Source organism: Callospermophilus lateralis, chromosome 4 (assembly GCF_048772815.1).
Source record: "Callospermophilus lateralis isolate mCalLat2 chromosome 4, mCalLat2.hap1, whole genome shotgun sequence".
NCBI lineage: Eukaryota > Metazoa > Chordata > Mammalia > Rodentia > Sciuridae > Callospermophilus > Callospermophilus lateralis.
In genome coordinates this window covers 104,132,096-104,157,343 of record NC_135308.1, presented here as the reverse complement: position 1 = coordinate 104,157,343, position 25,248 = coordinate 104,132,096, and the positions used below count along the sequence as shown (strand labels likewise).

The following is a 25,248-nucleotide window of genomic DNA, read 5'->3' as shown; positions in this document are numbered from 1 at the left end:
CAAATAAAATAGATTTCAAGCCAAAGTTAATCAAAAGGGATGAAGAGGGACACTACATACTTCTCAAGGGAACCATACACCAACAAGACATAACAATCATAAATATATATGCCCCAAACAATGGTGCAGCTATGTTCATCAAACAAACTCTTCTCAAGTTCAAGAGTCTAATAGACCACCATACAATAATCATGGGAGACTTCAACACACCTCTCTCACCACTGGACAGATCTTCCAAACAAAAGTTGAATAAGGAAACTATAGAGCTCAATAACACAATTAATAACCTAGACTTAATTGACATATATAGAATATACCACCCAACATCAAGCAGTTACACTTTTTTCTCAGCAGCACATGGATCCTTCTCAAAAATAGATCATATATTATGTCACAGGGCAACTCTTAGACAATATAAAGGAGTAGAGATAATACCATGCATCTTATCTGACCATAATGGAATGAAATTGAAAATTAACGATAAAAGAAGTAAGGAAAAATCATGCATCACTTGGAGAATGAACAATAGGTTACTGAATGATCAATGGGTTATAGAAGACATCAAGGAGGAAATTAAAAAATTCTTAGAGATAAATGAAAACACAGACACAACATATCCGAATCTATGGGACACATTGAAAGCAGTTCTAAGAGGAAAATTTATTGCTTGGGGTTCATTCCTTAAAAAAAGAAAAAACCAACAAATAAATGATCTAATACTTCAACTCAAAATCCTAGAAAAAGAAGAGCAAAACAACAGCAAAAGAAGTAGAAGACAAGAAATAATTAAAATCAGAGCTGAAATTAATGAAATCGAAACGAAAGAAACAATTGAAAAAATTGACAAAACTAAAAGTTGGCTCTTTGAAAAAATAAATAAAATCGACAGACCCTTAGCCACGCTAACAAAGAGAAGAAGAGAGAGAACTCAAATTACCAGCATACGGGATGAAAAAGGCAATATCACAACAGACACTTCAGAAATACAGAAGATTATCAGAAACTATTTTGAATCCTTATACTCCAATAAAATAGAAGATAGTGAAGGCATCGATAAATTTCTTAAGTCATATGATTTGCCCAGATTGAGTCAGGAGGATATTGACAACCTAAACAGACCAATATCAATTAAGGAAATAGAAGATACCATCAAAAGATACCAACTAAGAAAAGCCCAGGACCGGATGGGTATACAGCAGAGTTTTACAAAACCTTTAAAGAGGAACTAATACCAATACTTTTCAAGCTATTTCAGGAAATAGAAAAAGAGGGAGAACTTCCAAATTCATTCTATGAGGCCAACATCACCCTGATTCCTAAACCAGACAAAGACACTTCAAAGAAAGAAAACTACAGACCAATATCTCTAATGAACCTAGATGCAAAAATCCTCAATAAACTGCTGGCGAACCGGATACAAAAACATATCAAAAAAATTGTGCACCATGATCAGGTAGGATTTATCCCTGGGATGCAAGGCTGGTTCAATATACGGAAATCAATAAATGTTATTCACCACATCAATAGGCTTAAAAATAAGAACCATATGATCATCTCGATAGATGCGGAAAAAGCATTCGACAAAGTACAGCATCCCTTTATGTTCAAAACTCTAGAAAAAATAGGGATAACAGGAACATACCTCAATATTGTAAAAGCAATCTATGCCAAGCCTCAGGCTAGCATCATTCTGAATGGAGAAAAACTGAAGGCATTCCCTCTAAAATCTGGAACAAGACAGGGATGCCCTCTCTCACCACTTCTGTTCAACATAGTTCTCGAATCACTGGCCAGAGCAATTAGACAGACGAAAGAAATTAAAGGCATAAAAATAGGAAAAGAAGAACTCAAATTATCACTATTTGCAGATGACATGATTCTATACCTAGCAGACCCAAAAGGGTCTACAAAGAAACTATTAGAGCTAATAAATGAATTCAGCAAAGTGGCAGGCTATAAAATCAACACGCATAAATCAAAGGCATTCCTGTATATCAGCGACAAATCCTCTGAAATGGAAATGAGGACAACCACCCCATTCACAATATCCTCAAAAAAAATAAAATACTTGGGAATCAACCTAACAAAAGAGGTGAAAGACTTATACAATGAAAACTACAGAACCCTAAAGAGAGAAATAGAAGAAGATCTTAGAAGATGGAAAAATATACCCTGTTCATGGATAGGTAGAAGTAACATCATCAAAATGGCGATATTACCAAAAGTTCTCTATAGGTTTAATGCAATGCCAATCAAAATCCCAACGGCATTTCTTGTAGAAATAGAGAAAGCAATCATGAAATTCATATGGAAAAATAAAAGACCCAGAATAGCAAAAACAATGCTAAGCAGGAAGTGTGAATCAGGCGGTATAGCTATACCAGACTTCAAACTATACTACAGAGCAATAGTAACAAAAACAGCATGGTACTGGTACCAAAACAGGCGGGTGGACCAATGGTACAGAATAGAGGACACAGAAACCAATCCACAAAACTACAACTATCTTATATTCGATAAAGGGGCTAAAAGCATGCAATGGAAGAAGGATAGCATCTTCAACAAATGGTGTTGGGAAAACTGGAAATCCATTTGCAACAAAATGAAACTGAATCCCTTTCTCTCGCCATGCACAAAAGTTAACTCAAAGTGGATCAAGGAACTTGATATCAAATCAGAGACATGGCGTCTGATAGAAGAAAAAGTTGGCTATGATCTATATACTGTGGGGTCGGGCTCCAAATTCCTCAATAGGACACCCATATTACAACAGTTAATAACTAGAATCAACAAATGGGACTTACTCAAACTAAAAAGTTTTTTCTCAGCAAAAGAAACAATAAGAGAGGTAAATAGGGAACCTACGTCCTGGGAACAAATCTTTACTCCTCACACTTCAGACAGAGCCCTAATATCCAGAATATACAAAGAACTAAAAAAATTAGACAATGAGATAACGAATAACCCAATCAACAAATGGGCCAAGGACCTGAACAGAAATTTCTCAGAGGAGGACATACAATCAATCAACAAGTATATGAAAAAATGCTCACCATCTCTAGCAGTCAGAGAAATGCAAATCAAAACCACCCTAAGATACCATCTCACTCCAGTAAGATTGGCAGCCATTAGGAAGTCAAACAGCAACAAGTGCTGGCGAGGATGTGGGGAAAAGGGTACTCTTGTACATTGCTGGTGGGACTGCAAATTGGTGCGACCAATTTAGAAAGCAGTATGGAGATTTCTTGGAAAGCTCGGAATGGAACCACCATTTGATCCAGCTATTCCCCTACTCAGTCTATTCCCTAAAGACCTAAAAAGAGCACACTATAGGGACACTGCTACATCCATGTTCATAGCAGCACAATTCACAATAGCAAGACTGTGGAACCAACCTAGATGCCCTTCAATAGACGAATGGATAAAAAAAATGTGGCATTTATACACAATGGAGTATTACTCTGCATTAAGAAATGACAAAATCATAGAATTTGGAGGGAAATGGATGGCATTAGAGCAGATTATGCTAAGTGAAGCTAGCCAATCCCTTAAAAACAAATGCCAAATGTCTTCTTTGATATAAGGAGAGTAGCTAAGAACAGAGTAGGGACAAAGAGCATGAGAAGAAGATTAACATTAAACTCGGATGAGAGGTGGGAGGGAAAGGGAGAGAGAAGGGAAATTGCATGTAAATGGAAGGAGACCCTCAGGGGTATACATAATTACATACAAGAGGAAGTGAGGGGAAAAGAGGAAAAATATAAGGGGGAGAAATGAATTACAGTAGAGGGGGTAGAGAGAGAAGAGGGGAGGGGAGGGGGGAGGGGGGATAGTAGAGGATAGGAAAGGCAGCAGAATACAACAGACACCAGAATGGCAATATGTAAATCAATGGTTGTGCAACTGATGTGATTCTGCAATCTGTATATGGGGTAAAAATGGGACCGCATATCCCACTTGAATCAAAGTGTGAAATATGATATATCAAGAACTATGTAATGTTTTGAACAACCTACAATAAAAATTAATTAAAAAAAAAAAAAGAAAAATGCAAATTAAAACAACACTGAGATTTCATCTCACTCCAGTCAGAATGGCAATTATCAAGAATACAAGTAATAGTAAATGTTGGTGAGGATGTGAAGAGAAAGGTATACTCATACATTGCTGGTGGGACTGCAATTTGGTGCTGGAAAGCAGTATGGAGAGTCCTGAGAACACCTTGAATGGAACCACCATTTGACCCAGTTATCCCACTCCTGGGTGCCGCAGTCTCTGGCTGGGCACAAATCACGAGCCACCACACAGCTTGTAGATTCAAACAGCAATTCTTTATTCCCGAACTCACACTGGCCGTCTACAAACACGTTCTGGGGGAATCCACGTTCTCTGCCCAAATCCACACCCACTGGGCTTCTGTCTCCCAAAATATACTGTCTGACCCTAAGAACTCAAGAGGAACTCAGGCAGCAGGATATGCCCTATTCTAAACGGGGAACACCCTAATCTCCTATTATGCTAAACCAGGGACACCCTAAACACGGATCCGCCCTGGTCCTTGAGCAAGGTCACCTTTCAGGAGTCCTTCCACTAGACAGCATGGGAGTACGCTGGCAAGGAAATTGTCATACCTACTTGGCTGATGGCTCCCAGCATCTCCCTCCTTCTGATTAATTAAACAACAAGTAATGTGGCTTTAGGACCGTGCTTGGTAGGTTGTCCAGTTCAACATATGGTTCTTACCCGTCATTGGAAAACTGACCTTTAGGCGTCAGCCTCCTGTCTTAGGTTGATAGCACTGCAACTGGATCATACCCGTCACTGACTACAGGTCCAGCATATAGCCATTGGCCCCCAAATTTAGACCATCACTAGCAGAAGGGAGGAGGATACAGAAATGCCACGACACCAAGCCAATTGACAGTTCCTTTTGGAAAAATTGCATCACTGGTGACACCATCAGCAAAGATATGTCAGCATTACCACAATTAACATGTGGTGCGCTGGCAAGGAAATAAAAATTGCATCACTGGTGACACCATCAGCAAAGATATGCCAGCATTACCACAATTTGCTGCACTAAACGATAGTTACATAGTCCAGGCAAGTTCTGCAAGCGGTTCAAAGTGGAGGAATCTATCAATATGTCCGTCTCCTCCCAAAGTAAGTTGACTCCTTGATTGAGCATACTTGTTGAGTTATATTCATTGGGATGAAGATAGGAATTCTGGCAATGATGCTAAAGAGACATTATCCTGAAAAGAATTATTAAATATAATGAAAAGGAAAGGTGAAAGTAAACAAACAGATCTGTTAACCTCCTTAAAAAACAATCCTTAACAGCTGTTTATCTGATTTAAATTAGTAAACAAGCAGATCTGTTAACCACCTTTAAAAACAATCCTTAACAGCTGTTTACCTAATTTAAATTAAGCCATTTAAATCACGTGAATAAAAAAAAAAATAATAATTTGGATCCATTTTTCATGAGCGCTCCTCATATATGAAATATGGACATACGCACACACAGACATACAACACAAAACACAAATGTGCAAACAAACGTACAACACATAAGATAATAATAAAGGCCTTGTAGCTTTACCTAGGTGAAATCTCCATTGCAGTGTTTAAAAACTCCACAGTCAAAAAATAAAACTGATCAGAAAAACATTAACCTAGGTTTGTATGAGCTCAAAAAATAAAAATAGAACCTTATGATGTGGAAAAAATGCAATAATAAAATTGATATTGAAAAAAGCATCCTGGTTAATCACTGTCGCAGATGTAAGAATGGCCAAGCTGGAGTTCTAGATATCAGCTGTTATGGATTTGAGTCAAATCATCTTCTTTTCGATCTGTAGAAATCGTTTTAGTTAGTCTTTCTGGAATCCAAATCGGCTGCTGTTCTCCCTGTGGAAACACACAAACAGAGCCCCGACTCCAGATAATCACTGGATCAGGACCTTTCCATTGTCCTGTTAGAATATCTTTCCAAAGTACCTTAGACTTATGTACATTTTTTGGATTCAAATGTCTTTCCGCAGCACTAAGCCCTGATGAATCCAAATTTAAAAAGTTTACAGTAAAAAGCGTTATTTTAAGTTTATCTTTGGGGGATATATACCCCTTTCCAATTCCCTCTTTTTGCTTTAATAAGTACGTTTTAATAGTTTGATGAGCTCTTTCAACTATGCCTTGTCCCTGTGGATTGTATGGGATTCCTGTTATATGAGTAATACCAAATGATGAGCAAAATTGTTTAAAAGATGTAGAGGTATAGCCAGGACCGTTATCGTTTTTTAACTGTTTAGGAACGCCCACAGTGGCAAAATATTGTAAGCAATGAGCTATAACATCTTTAGTTTTTTCTCCGGCATGAAGGGAGCCCATCAAAAATCCGGAAGAGGTATCAACTGTAACATGTAAATATTTTAATTTTCCAAATTCTGGCAAGTGTGTGACGTCCATCTGCCAAATATGGTTAGGTATCAGTCCTCTAGGATTGACTCCAAGATTAACTTGTGGTAAAAAGGTCACACAATTTTGACATTGTTTTATTATATGTCTGGCTTGTTCCTTAGTTATTTTAAAACGCTTTTGTAAAGTATTAGCATTAACATGGAATTTTTAATGAAAATTCGTAGCTTCTTCTAGTGTAGAGAAAATATGTATGTCATGTGTAGTTTTATCTGCTAAATCATTGCCCAAACTAAGGGCTCCAGGCAATCCTGTATGTGCCCTAATATGTCCTATAAAGAATTGATCTTTTCTGTCCCAGATTAGACTTTGTATAGTGGAAAACAAAGAGAAAACAGTAGAGGAAGGGGAAATCCTACCAGCATCTTCAAGAGATACTATAGCATTAACTACATACTGACTATCAGAAAATAAATTAAATACAGAATCTTTAAACATCAAAAAGGCTTGTAAAACTGCATTAAGCTCTACCTTTTGAGCTGATTGTTTGGGTACTAAAAATGTAAAAGTTTGATCAGGGGTAACTACTGCTGCTGTACCATTATTTGACCCATCAGTGAATATATTTGGAGCATTCATGATAGGGGTTTTTCTTGTCATTTTTGGAAAAACTACAGGATGCTTAGACCAAAAAGACAACAAAGGATTAGATGGTAAGTGATTATCAAATGAAACATTAGATTTACACATGATTATTGCCCAAGTATTTAACTCATTAGCTAACTCATCAATTTGATCCATAGTATATGGAGTAATAATTTTATTGGGAGAAATTCCAAACACTCCCTTCGCTGCTTTTATTCCTTTGAGTATTAATTGTCCTACAGCCTCAGGATACCTAGTAAGAATAGTGTTAGGAGAATAAGATAAATGTATCCACAATAATGGACCTTCTTGCCAAAATACTCCTGTAGGAATATTTTTTGTTGGTAGTACAATAAATAATAAAGGCAAACTTATATCAATTCTATCCAAATGTATATTTTCCATATATGTTTCAATAATTTCCAATGCCTTTCTTGCTTTAGGAGTTAACATGCGAGGTGAGTTTGGATCTGATGGACCTTTTAGAATATCAAATAAAGGTCCCAACTCTCCTGTTGGTATGCCTAGATAAGGCCTTTTCCAATTTATGTCTCCCAATAACTTTTGAAAGTCGTTAAGTGACTTGAGTTGATCTACTCGTATTTGAATTTTTGATGGACGGACCATGGTTGAGGATAATAGAACTCCTAAATAATTAATTGGAAAATTTAATTGTACTTTATCTATTGCTATCTCTAGATTATAATTTTTTAATAAGTTTGTAAGTGGCATAACATTCCAGCAATATGTTTTTATCTTTATGTGCCAATAATACATCATCCATATAGTGAAATATTTGTAGTTCAGGATTTTGATTTCTAAGTGGCTGGATAGCTTTGTTAACATACATTTGACACATAGTTGGACTGTTAGCCATCCCTTGAGGGAGTACTTTCCATTCATATCTCTGATCAGGACCTTCATGATTAATGCAGGGATAGTAAATGCAAAACGTGGACTATCCTCGGGATGAATTGGAATTGAAAAAAAACAATCTTTAATATCTATGGCTAAAACATGCCAGGTTTTTGGCAAAGCAGACAATTGAGGAATCCCTGATTGAGCAGGTCCCATAATAACCATCTCATTATTAATGGCTCTTAAATCTTGTAATAATCTCCATTTACCAGATTTCTTTTTAATGACAAAAGTGGGAGTATTATGGGGAGATATGGAAGGTTGTATATGTTCTTCCGCTAATTGTTGTTTGACCAGATCATGGGCTACTTGTATCTTTTCTTTAGTCAGGGGCCACTGAGGAACCCACACTGGTCTTTCTGATTTCCAAGTAATTTTTATTGTTTCAGTGGCCCTTTCTGAAAATCCAACCCATGTCTGTCTGTTCCTTGATCTATTTGAATTGGTGCTGCTATACCTTGTCCTTGTTTTCCTAATCTTTTTTCTTTCCTAAAACCTTGTCTAGCCCTAGTAGTGGGCACATTAGGATTGATGTTATTTGTTAACGTCAAACCTAATTGATCTAGGACATCTCGTCCCCATAAATTTATAGGAAGATGATCCAATACATATGGCTGTATTGTTCCCTCACATTCTTCAGGATCCTTCCAATCTAATACCATTGCACTTCTGTGGGGATTAGTAGCCACTCCTAGGCCTCGAAGCGTTTGAGTGGCTTGTTGTAATGGCCAATGTTTTGGCCATTCCTGACTAGATATGATGCTAAGGTCAGCACCTGTGTCCAGTAGCCCATTAAAGTCGTGTCCTTGAATATTTAGTTTTAACATTGGGCGAGAATCTAAATTTAAAGACAACATAGCCCAATCTACACCTGTGGAGCCTAATCCCCTGGAACCTCTTTTTACACTATGACTAGGAAATTTATTATGTAGGCTGCGTATTATTAACAACTGTGCTATTCTATCTCCAGGTGAAATTACTGATATACCTCTTGGAGAACTAGCTATAATTTTTATTTCACCTACATAATCGGGATCAATTACCCCAGGACTTATCATAAGTCCTTTTAATGTAGATGAACTATGTCCCAATAATAAGCCTACTGTCCCTTGGGGAAGAGGTCCTTTTATTCCTGTGGGAATGATTTGAACTCCCATCTCTGGAGTTAGTACTGCTCTGGCAGAGGCGCAGATGTCCAACCCTGCGCTCCCTCGGGTTTGTCTGATGAGGGATTTAATGGACAATGTGTCCTGGGCACTACCTTGATGGTGTTGCTGGGTTCCTCCACTGCCCCGTATATTTGTGGTTGTGGGCCCCGGAGCATTGGACCCCCTTGTCCGTTTTTTGGCAATGGAGCCTGATGCCTTTCTCCACAATATCATGGGTAAATACCTGGTCCTTGTCTGTTTTTTGATAAGGGAGTACCCTCTATGGTAGTTTGAGAACGGCATTCATTAGCCCAATGTCTCCCTCTATGGCATCGTGGGCAAATACCCGGTATTCTATTTCTTTGATACCTAGTTTTGTTAAACCCTCCTCCTATGGGGCAACTCCTTTTAAAATGTCCTGTTTGTTCACAATCATAGCATGTTTTTGGCCTGGCATCTAAAGCCTGTTGTACTGCAGCTGCCAAGACTTGCCCTTGTTCATTAATATCTCTACATAATTTAATATATGTGTTTAAATCTTCATGTCTCCATGGTCTAATAACCTCTCTGCAGCAACGATTTGCTTGGTCATAAGCCAGTTGTTTTATTAATGGCATTGCTTGTTCCGTATCCCCCAAAATTTTGGCAGCCGTTTGAATTAGCCTATCTACAAAGTCAGCATAAGGTTCATTAACTCTCTGTATTACCTTAGATAGCTCACCTTGTAAATCTCCATGTCCTTGTAAAGTCTTCCATGCCCTAACTGCGTCTGCAGCAATTTGTGCATATATAGCAGGATCATATTCAATTTGTTGCCGCTGACCCTCATAAGGTCCTTTCCCTAGCAACATTTCTAGATTTCTTTGAGGGTAACCGGCTGCTGCATTTCGACTAGCTGTCTCTGCGCAAAATTCCTCATTGGCAACCTTCCATAACAAATATTGTCCTCCATTTAGCACAGATTTACACATGCTAGCCCAATCTGCTGGCGTCATGTCCAAGTTAGTAATGGACTCGACCATGCTTACCGTGAAGGGAGCTTGGGGACCATAGGTTGTTACAGCCTCCTTTAACTGCTTCACTGTTTTAAAATCTAAAGCACGGTGAATTTGCTGCCCTCCTACCTGTTCAAGTACAGGGCATGCTAATCTTTGAGGTCCTGTCTCAGGATCCCAATTATCAACTACGGGGTTTGAGGGCCACTCAGCTGTCTCTATCGGTGGGGCTGTTGGTTGAATTACGCCCTCTTGTGATAAAACGGAGTTAGTAACAGCCTCCTGTTGTGGCCTTTTTCCTAACAACCCTTTTTCCTTTAAATTTTCTTCCTCTGTCTGACTAGCTCAAGAGACCTTCTCTTTTGCTTGATCTAAAATGTCTTTCTCCATGTTCTGAACCTCTAACAATTTACTTAACATCTTTTCAGTTTGTTTTAATCTACTATAAAGATAACTCAACCCAATAAGATAACACAAAACAAAACTGAAACTGAATGAAACAAAAACGGAATAAAAAATTGTTGTATCAATTTTCTCTTCCTCAGGGCCGACAAACTTCAAACCTTTAGTCAACCATTTTTTCCAGTTTGCCTGAGAAATTTCTAGGGATAGGCAGCTTGAAAGAAAAACAAAATAAATCAAAAGAAGAACACATTGTTTTTTGAAATGGTCACCCATTCTCTCACCTTCCCTCAGGGGCGAGCAATTTCACTTACCCCCAAGCTTCAGGCGTTCCGTGTACGAGCCACCAAATGCCGCGGTCTCTGGCTGGGCACAAATCACGAGCCACCACACAGCTTGTAGATTCAAACAGCAATTCTTTATTCCCGAACTCACACCGGCCGTCTACAAACACGTTCTGGGGGAATCCACATTCTCTGCCCAAATCCACACCCACTGGGCTTCTGTCTCCCAAAATATACTGTCTGACCCTAAGAACTCAAGAGGAACTCAGGCAGCAGGATACGCCCTATTCTAAACGGGGAACACCCTAATCTCCTATTATGCTAAACCAGGGACACCCTAAACACGGATCCACCCTGGTCCTTGAGCAAGGTCACCTTTCAGGAGTCCTTCCACTAGACAGCATGGGAGTACGCTGGCAAGGAAATTGTCACACCTACTTGGCTGATGGCTCCCAGCACTGGGTATATATCCAAAGGAATTAAACTCAACATATTGTAGTGATGAGGCCACGTTAGTGTTCATAGCAGCTCAGTTCTCAATAACTAAGGTATGGAACCAACCTAGGTGTCCTTCAGTAGATGAATGGATAAAGAAAATGTGTTACAAATACACAATGGAATATTACTCATCCTTAAAGAAGAATGAAATTATGGCATTTGCTGGTAAATGGATGGAATGGTAGACTATCATCTAAGTGAAATAAGCCAATTTCCAAAAATGAAAGGCCAAATGTTCTCTCTGATATGTGGATGCTGACTCACAATAGGCAGGGCGCCAGGAGGAAGGAGTGGAGGTTCACCGGATAGGGATAGGGTGGGTTGGAGGGAAAGGGAGGTGCTACGGGAATGGGAAAAACAGTAGAATGAATTGGACATAACTTTCCTTTGTTCATATATGAATACACACCTAGTGTAACTTCATATCATATACAACCACAAGAATGGGAAGTTATACTCCATGTATGGATGATATATTAAAATACATTGTAGTGTCATATATAACTAAAACGAACAAATAAAAAAAGTCATCTTCATATATATGTTGATTGCCTCTCATTTAGACAGCATAAGAAAAATCTCCATAGTGACTTTTAAATAAAAATGGCTATCTGATTTGCTTTTTATTTCAGAGGATGCTAAAGGCACACTTTCATTGATGCCTGAATTCAAAGTTCGAGAGAGATCGTTGTTGGAGGCATTACATCGCTTTGGGATGACAGAGGAGGGTTGTATCCAGGCATGGTTTTCTTTTCCCCATTCCATGCGCTTATTCTACATTCATGCATATAGCAGCAAAATTTGGAACGAGGCAGTGTCTTACCGACTTGAAACCTATGGATCAAGAGTAGTGAAGGGTGATTTGGTCTGTTTGGATGAAGATGTTGATGAGTATTTTCCAAGTACTAAAGTAAGTATCATTCATCAAGGAGATTTAATTATCATATCAGGGACATTAATTTTCAGAACCTCTGATTTTGGAAACACTTTCAAACTAAGCATACTTTATATTTATTTTTACTTAGTCTTGATCATCTGCTTCTATTCTCTGTCAGTTGAGGATTAACAAGTTAGAAAATGGAAAAATATTGGGGTCGAGGATGTGGCTCAGGTAAAGTGCTTGCCTCGCATGTGTGAGGCACTGGGTTCAATCCCCAGCACCACATAAAAATGAATAAAGATACTGTGTGTTCATCTACAACTAAATAAATATTTAAAAAAAGAAAATGGAAAAATAAAAATAGTAAGTGGTATGGAGTGAGAATGGTGCATGGTGCCATTTAAAACTTCCTTTAAAGAACTGACTTAAAAAAAATTACATGGGCAATGCACAAAACGAGAAAAATTAAAGTCAAAACATAGCAGTTGGGGCTTCATTCCTTTAGCTACCCTAATTTGATTCCCTCCTTGTCTCTGGAAAATCAACCTCTGTTGATCGGCATTTGACTTTCTAGATTTTTCTCCATGCTTTTACATAAATATCCACAGAAAGTGGGGTTTTATTCCATTAGTTAACATTGAGAAAAGAAAAGGCAAGGCTTAGAAGCACAAAACTTAAAATGTCAAAAGAAAAATAAGTTTTGTAATCATGATACACAGAATATGTAATATTAGGTTTCTTTTCTATAAATGTGATTTTATGTAAATATGGTTTCATAACTGCCTTTTTTCCTCTTAACAATGTTTTTTATTTCAGAGCAACATTTAAAAAATTTTTTTTAATTTGTTCTAATTAGTTATACATGACAGTAGAATGCATTTTTGACACATTGTATACAACTGGAGCACAACTTCTCATTCCTCTGGCTGTATATGGTGCAGAGTCACACCAGTAGTGTAATCATACATGTATATAGGGTAATAATGTCCATCTCATTCCACCATACTTCCCATTCCTACATCCCCTCCCCACACCTCACTCCCTCTACACAATCTAAAGTTCCTTCATTCTCTTCTACCCCCATCCCAATTATGAATAAGCATGCACTTGTCAGAGAGAACATTTTATAAGCCTTTGGTTTTGGGGGATTGGCTTATTTCACTTAGCATGATTTTTCTCTAGCTCCATCCATTTACTTGCAAATGCCATATTTCATTTTTCTTTAGAGCTGAGTAATATTCCATTGTGTACCACATTTTCTTTATCCATTCATCTGTTGGAGAGCATCTAACTTGGTTTCATAACTTAGCTATTGTGAATTGAGCTGCTATAAACATTTATGTGGCTGTGTCACTGTAGTATGCTAATTTTAAGTCCTTTGGGTATAAACTGAGGAGTGGGGTAACTGGGTCAAATGGTTCCAGTTCAAGTTTTCTGAGGAATCTCCATATTGTTTTCCATAGTGGTTAGATTAACAATTTTTTAATGACATTTACATTAATGAAATTATAACTATTTATATCATAAAAGTTGATCCTTTCATTTTTTTCTCTGTTCAAGTAGTATTTTATCTCTGTGGGTTTTAACTAAATTATGAAACTAGATTCAATAAATTATGTGCAAAAATTTATTTTATAATATTGTAATAAAAAAGGAATAAATGATTGTTTTCCAGCATTATCTTAAGTCAGTCTCCCAAATAAGTTTTAAAGGATTTGAGCAGTGCTTATATATTACATCATATGAGCAATTGAATTTTAAAGAAGAAAAAGACTTTTTTTTTTTAATGTGAGTGATCTGTTTACTTTTATTTTATTTATTTTATTTTTTTTTTAATTTTTATTGTTGGTTGTTCAAAACATTACATAGTTCTTGATATATCATATTTCACACTTTGATTCAAGTGGGTTATGAACTCCCATTTTTACCCCGTATACAGATTGCAGAATCACATCGGTTACACATCCACTGATTTACATATTGCCATACTAGTGTCTGTTGTATTCTGCTGCCTTTCCTATCCTCTGCTATCCCCCCTCCCCTCCCCTCCCCTCCACTCCCCTCCCCTCTTTTCTCTCTACCCCATCTACTGTAATTCATTTCTCCCCCTTGTTTTTTTTTTCCCTTACCCCTCACTTCCTCTTGTATGTAATTTTGTATAACCCTGAGGGTCTCCTTCCATTTCCATGCAATTTCCCATCTCTCTCCCTTTTCCTCCCACCTCATCCCTGTTAGAGACTATTTTTTGTGTGTGGGGGGAGGGTACTAGGGATTGAACCCAGGAGTGCTTAACCACTGAGGCACATTCCCATCTCTCTTTTTTTTTTTTTTTAATTTAGAGACATTAACTCACAGAGTTACTTAGGACCTTGCTAAATTGCTGAGGCTGGCTTTTAACTCACGATCCTCCAGCCTCAGCTTTCTGAGCCACTGGGATTACCTGTGAGACTGTTTTTTATAGATAAGAATTTAGATCCAGAGTCACACAAGTAACAGAACTAGAAAGACTCTGCTTCTTGACTCCTAACCCAGATTGGTCTCTACTACATGAAGATAAAAAAGAGGCCAGCATCAAGAACTAGATTTTGGGGCCTGATTTTTCAAAAATTAAGGAAAGATAGATCTGAACTCTGTATGAAGGAAGCATTATTTAAGTTAATGACAAATTCTAGATGTGTGTTTTAGTTTCAAGTAAAACTAATTTAAGGAAAAATCACCAGGAACTTATTCATCCTTATGACTGAAAGTTATGATTGATTCAGATGCAGCTACATCCAGGGACTTAAGCAGTGTTCTAAATAATATGTCTTTTCTTCCTGGCATATATTTTTAATGGCAAGATAGTTATTAGAAACTCTAGGCTTACTTCTCGTAACTCTATTCATTTTCCTGCAGGAAAGAGGCTTTTCTTTTCCAACAATGTGTACAGGAGCCATGGAATTGAATCTTAGTGGCTAGGAATGGCCTGGCCTGGGTTACGTGTCCATACCAAACAAATTAATATAGACTGGAATATCTGACTAAGTCTATGTTCCTGGGACAATGCCACCTAATGTGTATCTGAGAATTGGGAGAAGATCCCCTGGAAAATGAGGGTGCTAGTACAGAAAAGTGGAAGTAAAGGTTGTACATGCCAGACAACAGATGTGTGCTTCACTGTTTCATTAAATGGATGGTTTATAAATATTTAGGTAAGAAAGTGATCACCAGGGGACAGCACTTATTACTAAGAATGGCTATTTGATTGAAACAGACTCTCAAACTGTGGAAAAAGAAATTTAGCAGTTTTATAGGTTTTGTAGTTACATCATGTGGGCAAAGATATGCGAGTGATCTTCTGATAAATAATTAAAAATCAGAAAAATAATTAAAAATCAGAAATTAAAAAAACTTGAGAAAGCTATCTACTTAATCATTCTTTTTTAATTCAAAATAACATTTGCAAGGATAGTTTTGTGATCAGAATTGTATCTATTCTTCTTTTTGGAGCTGGAAAAATTGCAGAATTTCCTTTTGCTAACAGAAAAAAGAGACTATATATTTTAAATCTTATTGATTATTTTATTACCACTGACAGAAGAAAAGGCATGACAGGGGGCTGGGGATGAGGCTCAAGTGGTAGCGCGCTCACCTGGCATGTGTACGGCCTGGGTTCGATCCTCAGCACCGCATACAAACAAAGATGTTGTGTCCGCCGAAAACTAAAAAATAAATATATATAAAAAATTCTCTCTCTCTCTTTAAGAAAAAAGGCATGACAGGAGGTAAACTTTAAAATATGAAGATGAAAAGGAACAAGATTGCTAAAAATGGCATAATTGGGCGTACAATATTATACATCTGTAATTAAAAACTATAGGGGACTAATCTCATTTCCTCTTTTGATGGGTTACTAGATTAACAAGTGTATCTGTTTTGTTATTTAATATGCCTATGGATCTGTGGAATACAGATTATACTTATGTGTATGAATCTATGGAAGACCAAAAGCTAGAAGTTTTGATTCAAGAAAGATCATAGTCCTATGTCATTTGTCTACCCTTTGTATTTTGGTCAGATCACATCTCAGCATTAGAACTTTATATCATTTCTGAGTGTTGTTAAAAGGGGCTGTTTACCAATAATTTAACAAAAAAACCTAAAATGAGAAAAGAGGAGGGAAATTTCTGATGAGTAGGAAAAATTGAGGGGAAAGCAAGTAAACTTGGGTTGTAGGTAGCATATTATATGATGTCTGCTCTAGAAATATCAGAATGCTTTTAATCCTTTTAATCTGATATTTTGGAAATATCAAAATGCTTTAAATCCAAGATGATAGCTGCCTTTATACTTGAGCTTTTATATAGAAGAGAAATCAGAATTGTATAGGAGGATCACAAATTCAAAGCCAGCCTTAGCAACTTAGCGAGGCACTAAGCAATTCAGTGAGACTCTGTATCTAAATAAAATGCAAAAAAGGGCTTGGAATGTGGCTCAGTGGGTAAGTAGACTTGGGATGTAGACACTATATTATATGCTATATATTATATATTAAGTGTTGATAGCAATAATTTTCAAACTGAATTCATCATGTACATCTTTTTTTTCCTCCTCTCTGTGACACTTATTACTATTCTATGAAACAAATGTTGACAAACACCACACCAGCATAGAGTATTATGATATTTGTTGGGGACAGAGGTTGGTGGCATTAGAGGGGTTTGTTTTACAGAAACAGAGTTTTGATTCACCATAATAAAGAACAACTTATAAATCAGGAAAAGATTGTTGGTTCAGATTAACCCACCATTCTCCTTGTTTTCCAACTTTAGTTATTAATAGTTAAAGCAGGAAGAAATATTCTAGTTTTTATGTAGTCTATGTCTCCAGAGACAAATTATGAAAAGATCTTGTTTGTTTGCATATTCAGTATAGGAATCAAATTATATGCAATAGTTAGAGAAATTTGAGGTAATTTTAACATTTGAGAGTTATTCATATATATAAATATTTTAAATAGGTTCATCTGGTGACAGAAGAAGAGGAATCAGCTAACACATATACAATACACCAGGTAAACTTGCTTAAAAAACACGGTCACTAAAATCTAACTGTAAACCTTGTTCCCTAAAGACAGAATGTTGACCAGTTCCCCCTGCTTTAGAGAAATTTAAAAAAACTTTTAAATTAGGTTATAATTTATGTATAAGTTCACTTTACAGTTCTACATGTTTTATAAGCATATAAAGTCATGTGACTGTCATAAAAATCAATATAAAGAATAGTTTCATCTCTTACCCAAATTTTCCTATGTACTTTTTTTTGGCATTGGGATTGAACCCAGGGGTGCTTACCCACTGACACATCTCCAGCCCTTATTTGTATTTTATTTAGAGATTCAGTCTCACTGAGTTGCTGTGCCGGCTTTGAACTCAAGATCCTCCTGCCTCAGCCTCCAGAGCCACTGGGTTTACAGGCATATGCCACCGCAGCCGGCCCCCATGTACTTTTATAGTTAACCTCCACTTCTATCTGCAACCCCTGGCAACCACTTATTTATTTTCTGTCAAATGGTATTGCTTTTGAAAGAATGTCATATAAATAGAATCACATCTTGGTAAATGGAATCACCTTAGTTATTGTGAGTCCTTTATTTGGGACTCACAAAAAAGTTTGCTTTTTTCTTTACCTGGTGGCATTAAAAATATTGTGTTTAGTGTCCAAAGCATGTTGTTGGCTGACTATTATAGTGTGCGTATTTATACACACACACACACACACACACACACCACATCTTGAACTGTTTTTACAGATGTAGGTCCCAGTCATAAAAGTAAAATATGATCATACATACATCTTTCTGAAGGCTGTTTCATGTATTTTTTTTTCCCATTCACAGGTGGTTCTTCCTGTACTTGGATACAATATTCAGTACCCAAAGAATCAAGTAGGGCAATGGTACCAGGAAACACTTAGCAGAGATGGACTACAGACATGTAGGTTTAAAGTACCTACTCTGAAACTGAACGTACCAGGATGCTATAGACAGATTTTGAAACATGCCCATAATCTCTCATACCAACTAATGGGAGATCATGATGTCAAAATGGAAGGTTCCCACATCGATGAATCAACTTTATCTCTTTTGGTCTCTTTTAATCTTGATGCTTCATGTTATGCCACAGTTTGTCTGAGGGAAGTAATGAAGTATGACATTTAAAACTTATACCCTTAAATAAAAAAACAAAACAAAACAAAACTGATACCTTTGATATAATTGTGTGTGTGCCAGTCATTGAAGGAAAGGTAGCTAAAAATTCGTGACTGTCTACCATATGTTAGGAGCTTCGTAATGGTTGTCTCCTTTGATTTTTCACAGCATCCTGAGAAGTTGGGGAATTTGATGCTTTAAAGTTCCAGGGGACATATAGCAAGTAAGTGTCAGGGTCTGAATTTAAGGTCTGTGTGAAAGCCTATGTTGTTTCTATTTTATCATGCTTCAGTGAACTTTATTCTATGTCATAAAGGTGCCAATTGTATTAATACCATATATTGCTGTAAGCTAACACGTAAGATAAAAATTGTGAAATAGTATTCATATCCTCTAGCTCCTTGCTTAGAACACAGGTTAAACTAGATTGCATTGAAATCATTTATGTTTGGAGAGAAACAGATGTAGCATTTTGCTAATTAATAATGTCATCATGGGCTGGGGTTGTAGCTCAGTGGTAGAGCACTTGCCTAGCACGTATGAGGCCCTGGGTTCAATCCTCAGCACCACATATAAATAAATAAAATAAAAAGTATTGTATTCATCTACAACTAAAAATATATATTTTTAAATATCATCCTTTTCTGTTTTTGAAATTATTGTTTATAATTACATATGAGGAAAATATTGTTATGCTTCTTTATAATAGCTATCCCAGGTTATTTATTACCCCTTTATGAAACAAATAATTGATAAAACTTGAAATAAATATTTTCATATAATTTTTATATCCCCACATATATTGACCCCTAGCTTTTGGGGTTATTTTCTAAAATACAGACTTTAGAGTCAGATCTCTACTTAGATCCAGCTCTGATAAATTACCAGTGAATTTGATTCTTTTTTGAGAATCAAGACAATGTCATCTTCATAAGTGATAAGTAAGAGGATTATTTTTACTTTTTCTGTTGCTAAAAGAAGAAAGCATTTTGCCCATTTCAAAAACTTAATGTCTTACATCATGAATCTTACATTCATAATGTCTTACATCATGAATCATTCTTTTTTAAAATTATTTTATTTATATATGACAGTGGAATACATTCACAATTCTTATTACACATATAGAGCACAATTTTTCATATCTCTGGTTGTTTACAAAGTATATTCACACCAATTAGTATCTTCATACATACACTTTGTATAATAATGTTCATCACATTCCACCATCATTTCTAGCCCCATGCGCCTTCCCTTCCCTCTCACCCCTCTGCCCTATCTAGATTTGGTCTATTCGTCCCATGTTCCCTCTCCCTCCCCCACTATGAATCAACCTCCTTATATCAGAGAAAACATTCTTGTAAATGTGGAGTATGAAAGGAATAAAATTTGCCACCTTATTTACTTTGCCTCTAGATGGCACTGTAATTTTAGCTATCTTATTTATTTATTTATTTAGTAAATAAATACAGCCATTGAAGGAAGAAAGAATGACTTAGTTTATTTTAAGCCACTGTAAAATATATTTAGATATTATTCATGTGGGAAATCATTTTTTATGTACCAATAATATTTGCCTTGATATTTTTTTTTCAGTTTAGGAATTGTATTATTATTGTACTTTGGACTAACTGATGACCAGTCACCCGGGTTTTTATACTTTTTATGGGATATTTCAGATCTTCATAAGCATGACCTTTGGTTTAGTTTCAGTTTTCAAGGTTGTATTTGAAACTGAATAATAGTTTCTATAGATTATTATAGGGAAACAATTTTGAGTTCTTTTTATTAAGATAAAAACACCTGGATGTTTTGTCAGTTGGAAAAAACTAAAGGTTACATGTAACTTTTGATCCACTTGTCATATATTGAGTGTCTGTTATGCAAGTTTGTCTCATTTTGTCCATATACCCTCCCTATGGGGAGGTAGCATCCCCCTTCCCTCTTTTTTGTGGATTAGAAACATATCTGAGTGTTATTGACCTATTTAAGGTCAAAGAAGGTAGTATATAGTTGAATTTGATTATGCTTCATAGATCAGTACTATTTCATCTACCCAATATTTGCCTTCTGAAGACAGAGTTTTTAGATAAGTTCATTTCTGCTAGCTTGATGTTGCCTACCATTAGTTAATAGGCATATTGGAGTGTGTCTTGAAACAAGATTTCTTTTGAGATTCATAACTAAAATAGAAATAAAAGAGATCCTTCAGGAAATTTCCAAATCATTTTGGAATATTTTGCAGAATATTTTGGGATTTGTTTTGTAGTGAAATGCAAAACCATATAGGTCCTAGGAAGTTATTTTAGGTAGTACCTAGTCCAAGTTAAATATTGTTGAAAAAGCATAGCAAGGAAGTTGGAATTCTCTTTTAGTCCTCTCATCAATTTTTCTGTTTAAACCTGATTGATACTAATTTACATATATTAGTAATGCTTGCTGATTTAATTTTTTTTAGCAGAAAAATCTAGGAACTTATGCTCAGGAATATCAGCAGCCAGCAATATCTAACTAGAATTTAATAAGATTGCTTTGTTTTATTGAATGTATTTTTCCACTTAATGTGTATTTATGGCAAACAATTTTGGTGTCTAGTCTATGTGATAATACTGTATTTCCTTTAAAACTAAATTTAATTTTAAAGAGGGAGAATCAATTGAAAGGTATTCAGTAAATAACAGTGAAAATATAGCAGTAATTATGATGATAATATGTGAATGATTAAAGTTTAAGAAATACTGGTGTAGTTGAGAATCTTTTAATTCAGACATGAGCTCCAATACTATGAATAGAGGTACCTCTGATCAAAATTTAAAAAATTAAAAGGCCTGAGGATATGGCTTAGTGATTAAGCACCTCTGGTACCAAAAAATTAAAATAAAATAAAATTATGAATAGAGGTACTAATGATCACATGTACCATATCTTAATATTTTACTGATAAAAACCACCGGTGGCAGCTTGGGAGGCTGAGACAGGAGGACCGCAAATTCAAAGCTAGCCTCAGCAAAGGTGAGGCACTAAGCAATTCACTGAGACCCGGTCTCTAAATAAAAATGAAAATAGGTCTAGGGATGTGGCTCAGTGGGTTTGAGTGCCCCTGAGTTCAATCCCCAGGAGGGGAAAATTTTTTTTTACTGATAGGAATTCATTTTAGAAAATCCTGTGAAGCACTAAGAATAGTGTCTGGTACCAAGTAAAACTCAGTAAATTTCATCAAGTGTTCTTAGAGTTATTATTACTTCTCTATGCTCTCTTATAAAATTCGTATTTAATGATTTTCCATTGAGATCCATGTGTTTTGTTATAAAGTCATTAAAATTAGCTTTCACAGAAGTTTTTTTTTTTGTTTGTTTTGTTTTGTTTTTTTTTTTTTTTTAAATAAGTGGAAATGACTATCTCTAAATCCGGAGATTCAGAAGTTCATTCAAACTATCTAGGCCAGTGTTTCCCAACATTTTCCATCTGGAAACAACCTTTAAGAGACCAAAAAGAGCAGTGTAACCCTGCATAACTAAATGCAAAGTTTTTTTGTATTAATGAAAGGTTTGAAAAAAGATTGGAGGAATGCTCAGAAGGCAGCAAAATGGGACATTTTTTTTTCTCAACTTCTGAAATGTTTGCATTTTATTTTATTTTAATTTTTTGGTACCAGAGACACTTAATCACTAAGCCATATCCTCAGGCCTTTAAATTTTTAAATTTTGAGACAGGCTCTTTCTAAGTTGCTGAGGCTGGCTTTGAACTTGCAATCTTCCTGCCGTAGCCTCTTGAGTAGCTGGGATTACAGGTGTGTGCCACTGTGCCTGGCTAATTTTAAAACAAGAATATGGTTGGGTATTAATTCTGCAAATAAAAACCTTGAAGTCTACTTGAGTTTCAGAAAGTAGAAGGTAAAAGAATTGATGGATTATGATTGTGTTTATTCAGAGTGGTTCTGGTAGTCCATACCAACAAATAATGCCAGGGAGAGAATCTATGCATTATACCTTTTAATAGTGCCAATAACAGCTTAGTACTCTAGTTTAAAATTTAGTGCCTATATTAGGAATTTTTTTGCTTTCACATTTCCGGTAGCATCCATCTTAGGGAGAGCTGATGTCTATGGAACTATCTTAATCTGGTTTTTTAAACCTTCTGCTTTACACTTTTTTTTTTTTTTTTTTGGCCACTAAGCAGCACCAAATATAATAGTCTACAAATACTTGAATGACCCTAAATTAAAGGCACTCTATGATCTGCAGCGAGAAAGACAAATACAAGATAATAACCCTATTTTTGAGGGGATAATAGTGTTATATTCTATAGCTTTTCATTTGATTTGAAATATACTTGCAAATATAATATGCAGACTAAATGACAAAGAGAAAAAGAAGCAACATCTTTATATTTTATGGCTCACTATATGTTGCTTGTCCTCTCAGCACCCTATTCTAATCTTTAAATGATACTTGTATTAGCATTACTAAGAAGTTTGAGATGTTCTTAAAATATATTTTGAACTATTCGGTCCAAATGCTGCTTTCTAAATATCTACTGGTTTCAAGAATAGGAAATAATGTTAATGGAGTTAATCTTGTGTAATTTCAGTGTGGATTGTCAGAAATGCCTCTAAGTAAAGAAAATGAGTCTAATCTTCTTAAGCAATTTATTTTCTCAGAGACTTTGAGGCAGGACCCTCTATTACTAAAGAAATATTTTGATTATGGGAAGAAGTCAGGATATCCATGAAATCATTTAAATGTAGACATTGGAAAACATTAAAATTATAAGATATATTAAACTATCTTCTTAATTTTAAGTCTTCTTAATCTTAAGAAGAAGACTCAGCCACAAATGTAGAAATAAAACCCTGTTATAAGGAGGAAAATTAAACAATGAAGGCAAAATTAGAGCTATTTGGCTGTTTTAAAAGGGAAAAGATCAATGAGCTGGTCAATTCTTAGCTGAAGGTGTTTGGGCATCAGGATCCTGTTGAGAATGGAAGGGGATAGGAACTCAATTCTTTATGCTTTTATACTAAGCCACCCTTTTTGCAGTAAGCCTTAGTGACATTTTCTTAGACTGGTTAGGTCAGGATTCTGAATTTTTTACTACAATAGGGTTTAACCTTAACTGATTGTTTCCACCCCAACCCCCGGTCATAAAAGACTAGTGTTCTTTTCTAAAAAGGGAAGGTGAAGATTCTATTAAAACTGTTATAATTCCCCTTAGGTTATAATAAAATGGATTTTTTTTGCACATGATTTTCAAGAGGAAACTAATTTTAATTACATTTTTATGCTATGTAAACAATAATGCAGTTTTCACATAGGGGAACACTTATTCTGAGTTCAAAGAGCATTCTCTTTGAATTTCATAGTGAAGCTTTTGATGACTCTATTTTCTATGTTCATATCTTCTTTCCTTTAGATTATTGTGCTAAATATCTAACTGGGTGGTCTTTATTCTTTATTCTAGCCAGTCTATCTTCTATACTAATGTCAGTAATTTTTCTAAAAGTAGAAAATCTGATCTTGTCATTATTTTTAGGCTACATAATGTTTCAGTATTAATGGAATAAAAGTCAAAACCCCTCAAAGTAGCACATGTAGACAGGATGTGATAAGAAATTTTATGCCAAAATTTAGATAAAATGGAAAACTCATTAAAAATGTAATTTAATGATATTATGTCACCGAAATATACTACAATTGAATAATCCTAACAACCATTAAATGAACCAGTTTCCTAACATTTTTCTGTATAGAAAAATTTAAGCCTGGATGACTTTAATGACTGGTTCTACTAAATATTCAAAAGTGATGAATTCAAATCTATACAAACTCTTCTATAGATTAGAAAAATGTGGAACAGTCCCCAACTTATTTTATGAGGTCACAGGTCTAATATAACATTGTTGGCATTCAAGAAATTCTTCATAAATCCTCCCTACTAACAATTCCCCACCCACTGAAGTTGTCTTTATTCCAACTTTAATCATAACTTTCTTCCTTTTCTTTATAGCTTCACTACCTCTATATTCATTTACATATAAAATTATATAGGTTAGCCCATTTTTAAACTTTGTGTGAATGGAATCATACATATCTTTATTTCTGTCTTGTTATAATATTATTTGTTAATATATTGTTTAGGATTTTGGCATCTCTATTTTAGTATGAGCTTGGAGTGTAAATTTTTATTTTCAGACTGTCATGCAACCTGGATGTGGTTACATAAATACATGCTTTTAAAATATTCTTTAAAGTTCACAGACAAACACATATTGGGCTTGCATTTTAAGCATTTTAGGGCATAATAGTCTTTGAGATAACTTCTGAACACAGTAAAGGAAGAAAACATAATGAAATTTTTGCTTATGGAATAGAAAAAAGTATTTGCAAACTATACATCTAATAGGGGATTAATATTTAAAATATATAAAAGCTCAACCCCATAACAAGAAATAAAATAATTAAATTTTAAAATAGGCAAAGGCCAGGTACAGTGATGCACTCCTATAATCCCAGTGACTCAAGTGGCTAAGGCAGGAAGATTGCAGATTCAACACCTGCCTCAGAAATTTAGCAAGATCCTGTCTCAAAATAAAATAATAATATAATTTAAAAAAGGACTGGTGATATAGCTTCTCTTCAATCCCCAGCACCTCTCCAAAGTGGACAACGGGCTCTAATTAACATTTCTTAAAAGAAAACAAATGGTCAATGAGCTTATCAGAAAACATTTAACATCCTGATCATCAGAACATAAATATTACAATGAAATATGACTTCACACCTTTTAGGATGGCTATCATAAAAAATGAAAGATAACAAGTGTTTGAGAAGACCTGGAGAAAGAGAACCCTTATACATTGTTGATGGGA

General features: G+C 35.6%; 1 protein-coding gene across 4 annotated transcripts in view; it reads left to right on the top strand.

Annotated features, from left to right (window-relative positions):
• Positions 1–25,248, top strand: part of Pus7l (pseudouridine synthase 7 like) — a 65,388-nt gene that overhangs the window by 23,567 nt on the left and 16,573 nt on the right. For 2 of the 4 annotated variants that reach the window (XM_076852775.1, XM_076852779.1), the window contains exons 7-9: positions 11,943–12,220; positions 17,190–17,243; positions 18,069–18,389. In XM_076852775.1, the coding sequence (XP_076708890.1) occupies positions 11,943–12,220; positions 17,190–17,243; positions 18,069–18,389 (653 nt within the window). Of the gene's footprint in view, positions 1–11,942; positions 12,221–17,189; positions 17,244–18,068; positions 18,390–18,548; positions 18,604–25,248 lie in introns of those variants that run through there. The other 2 variants (XM_076852776.1, XM_076852778.1) reach the window with 2 other exon arrangements.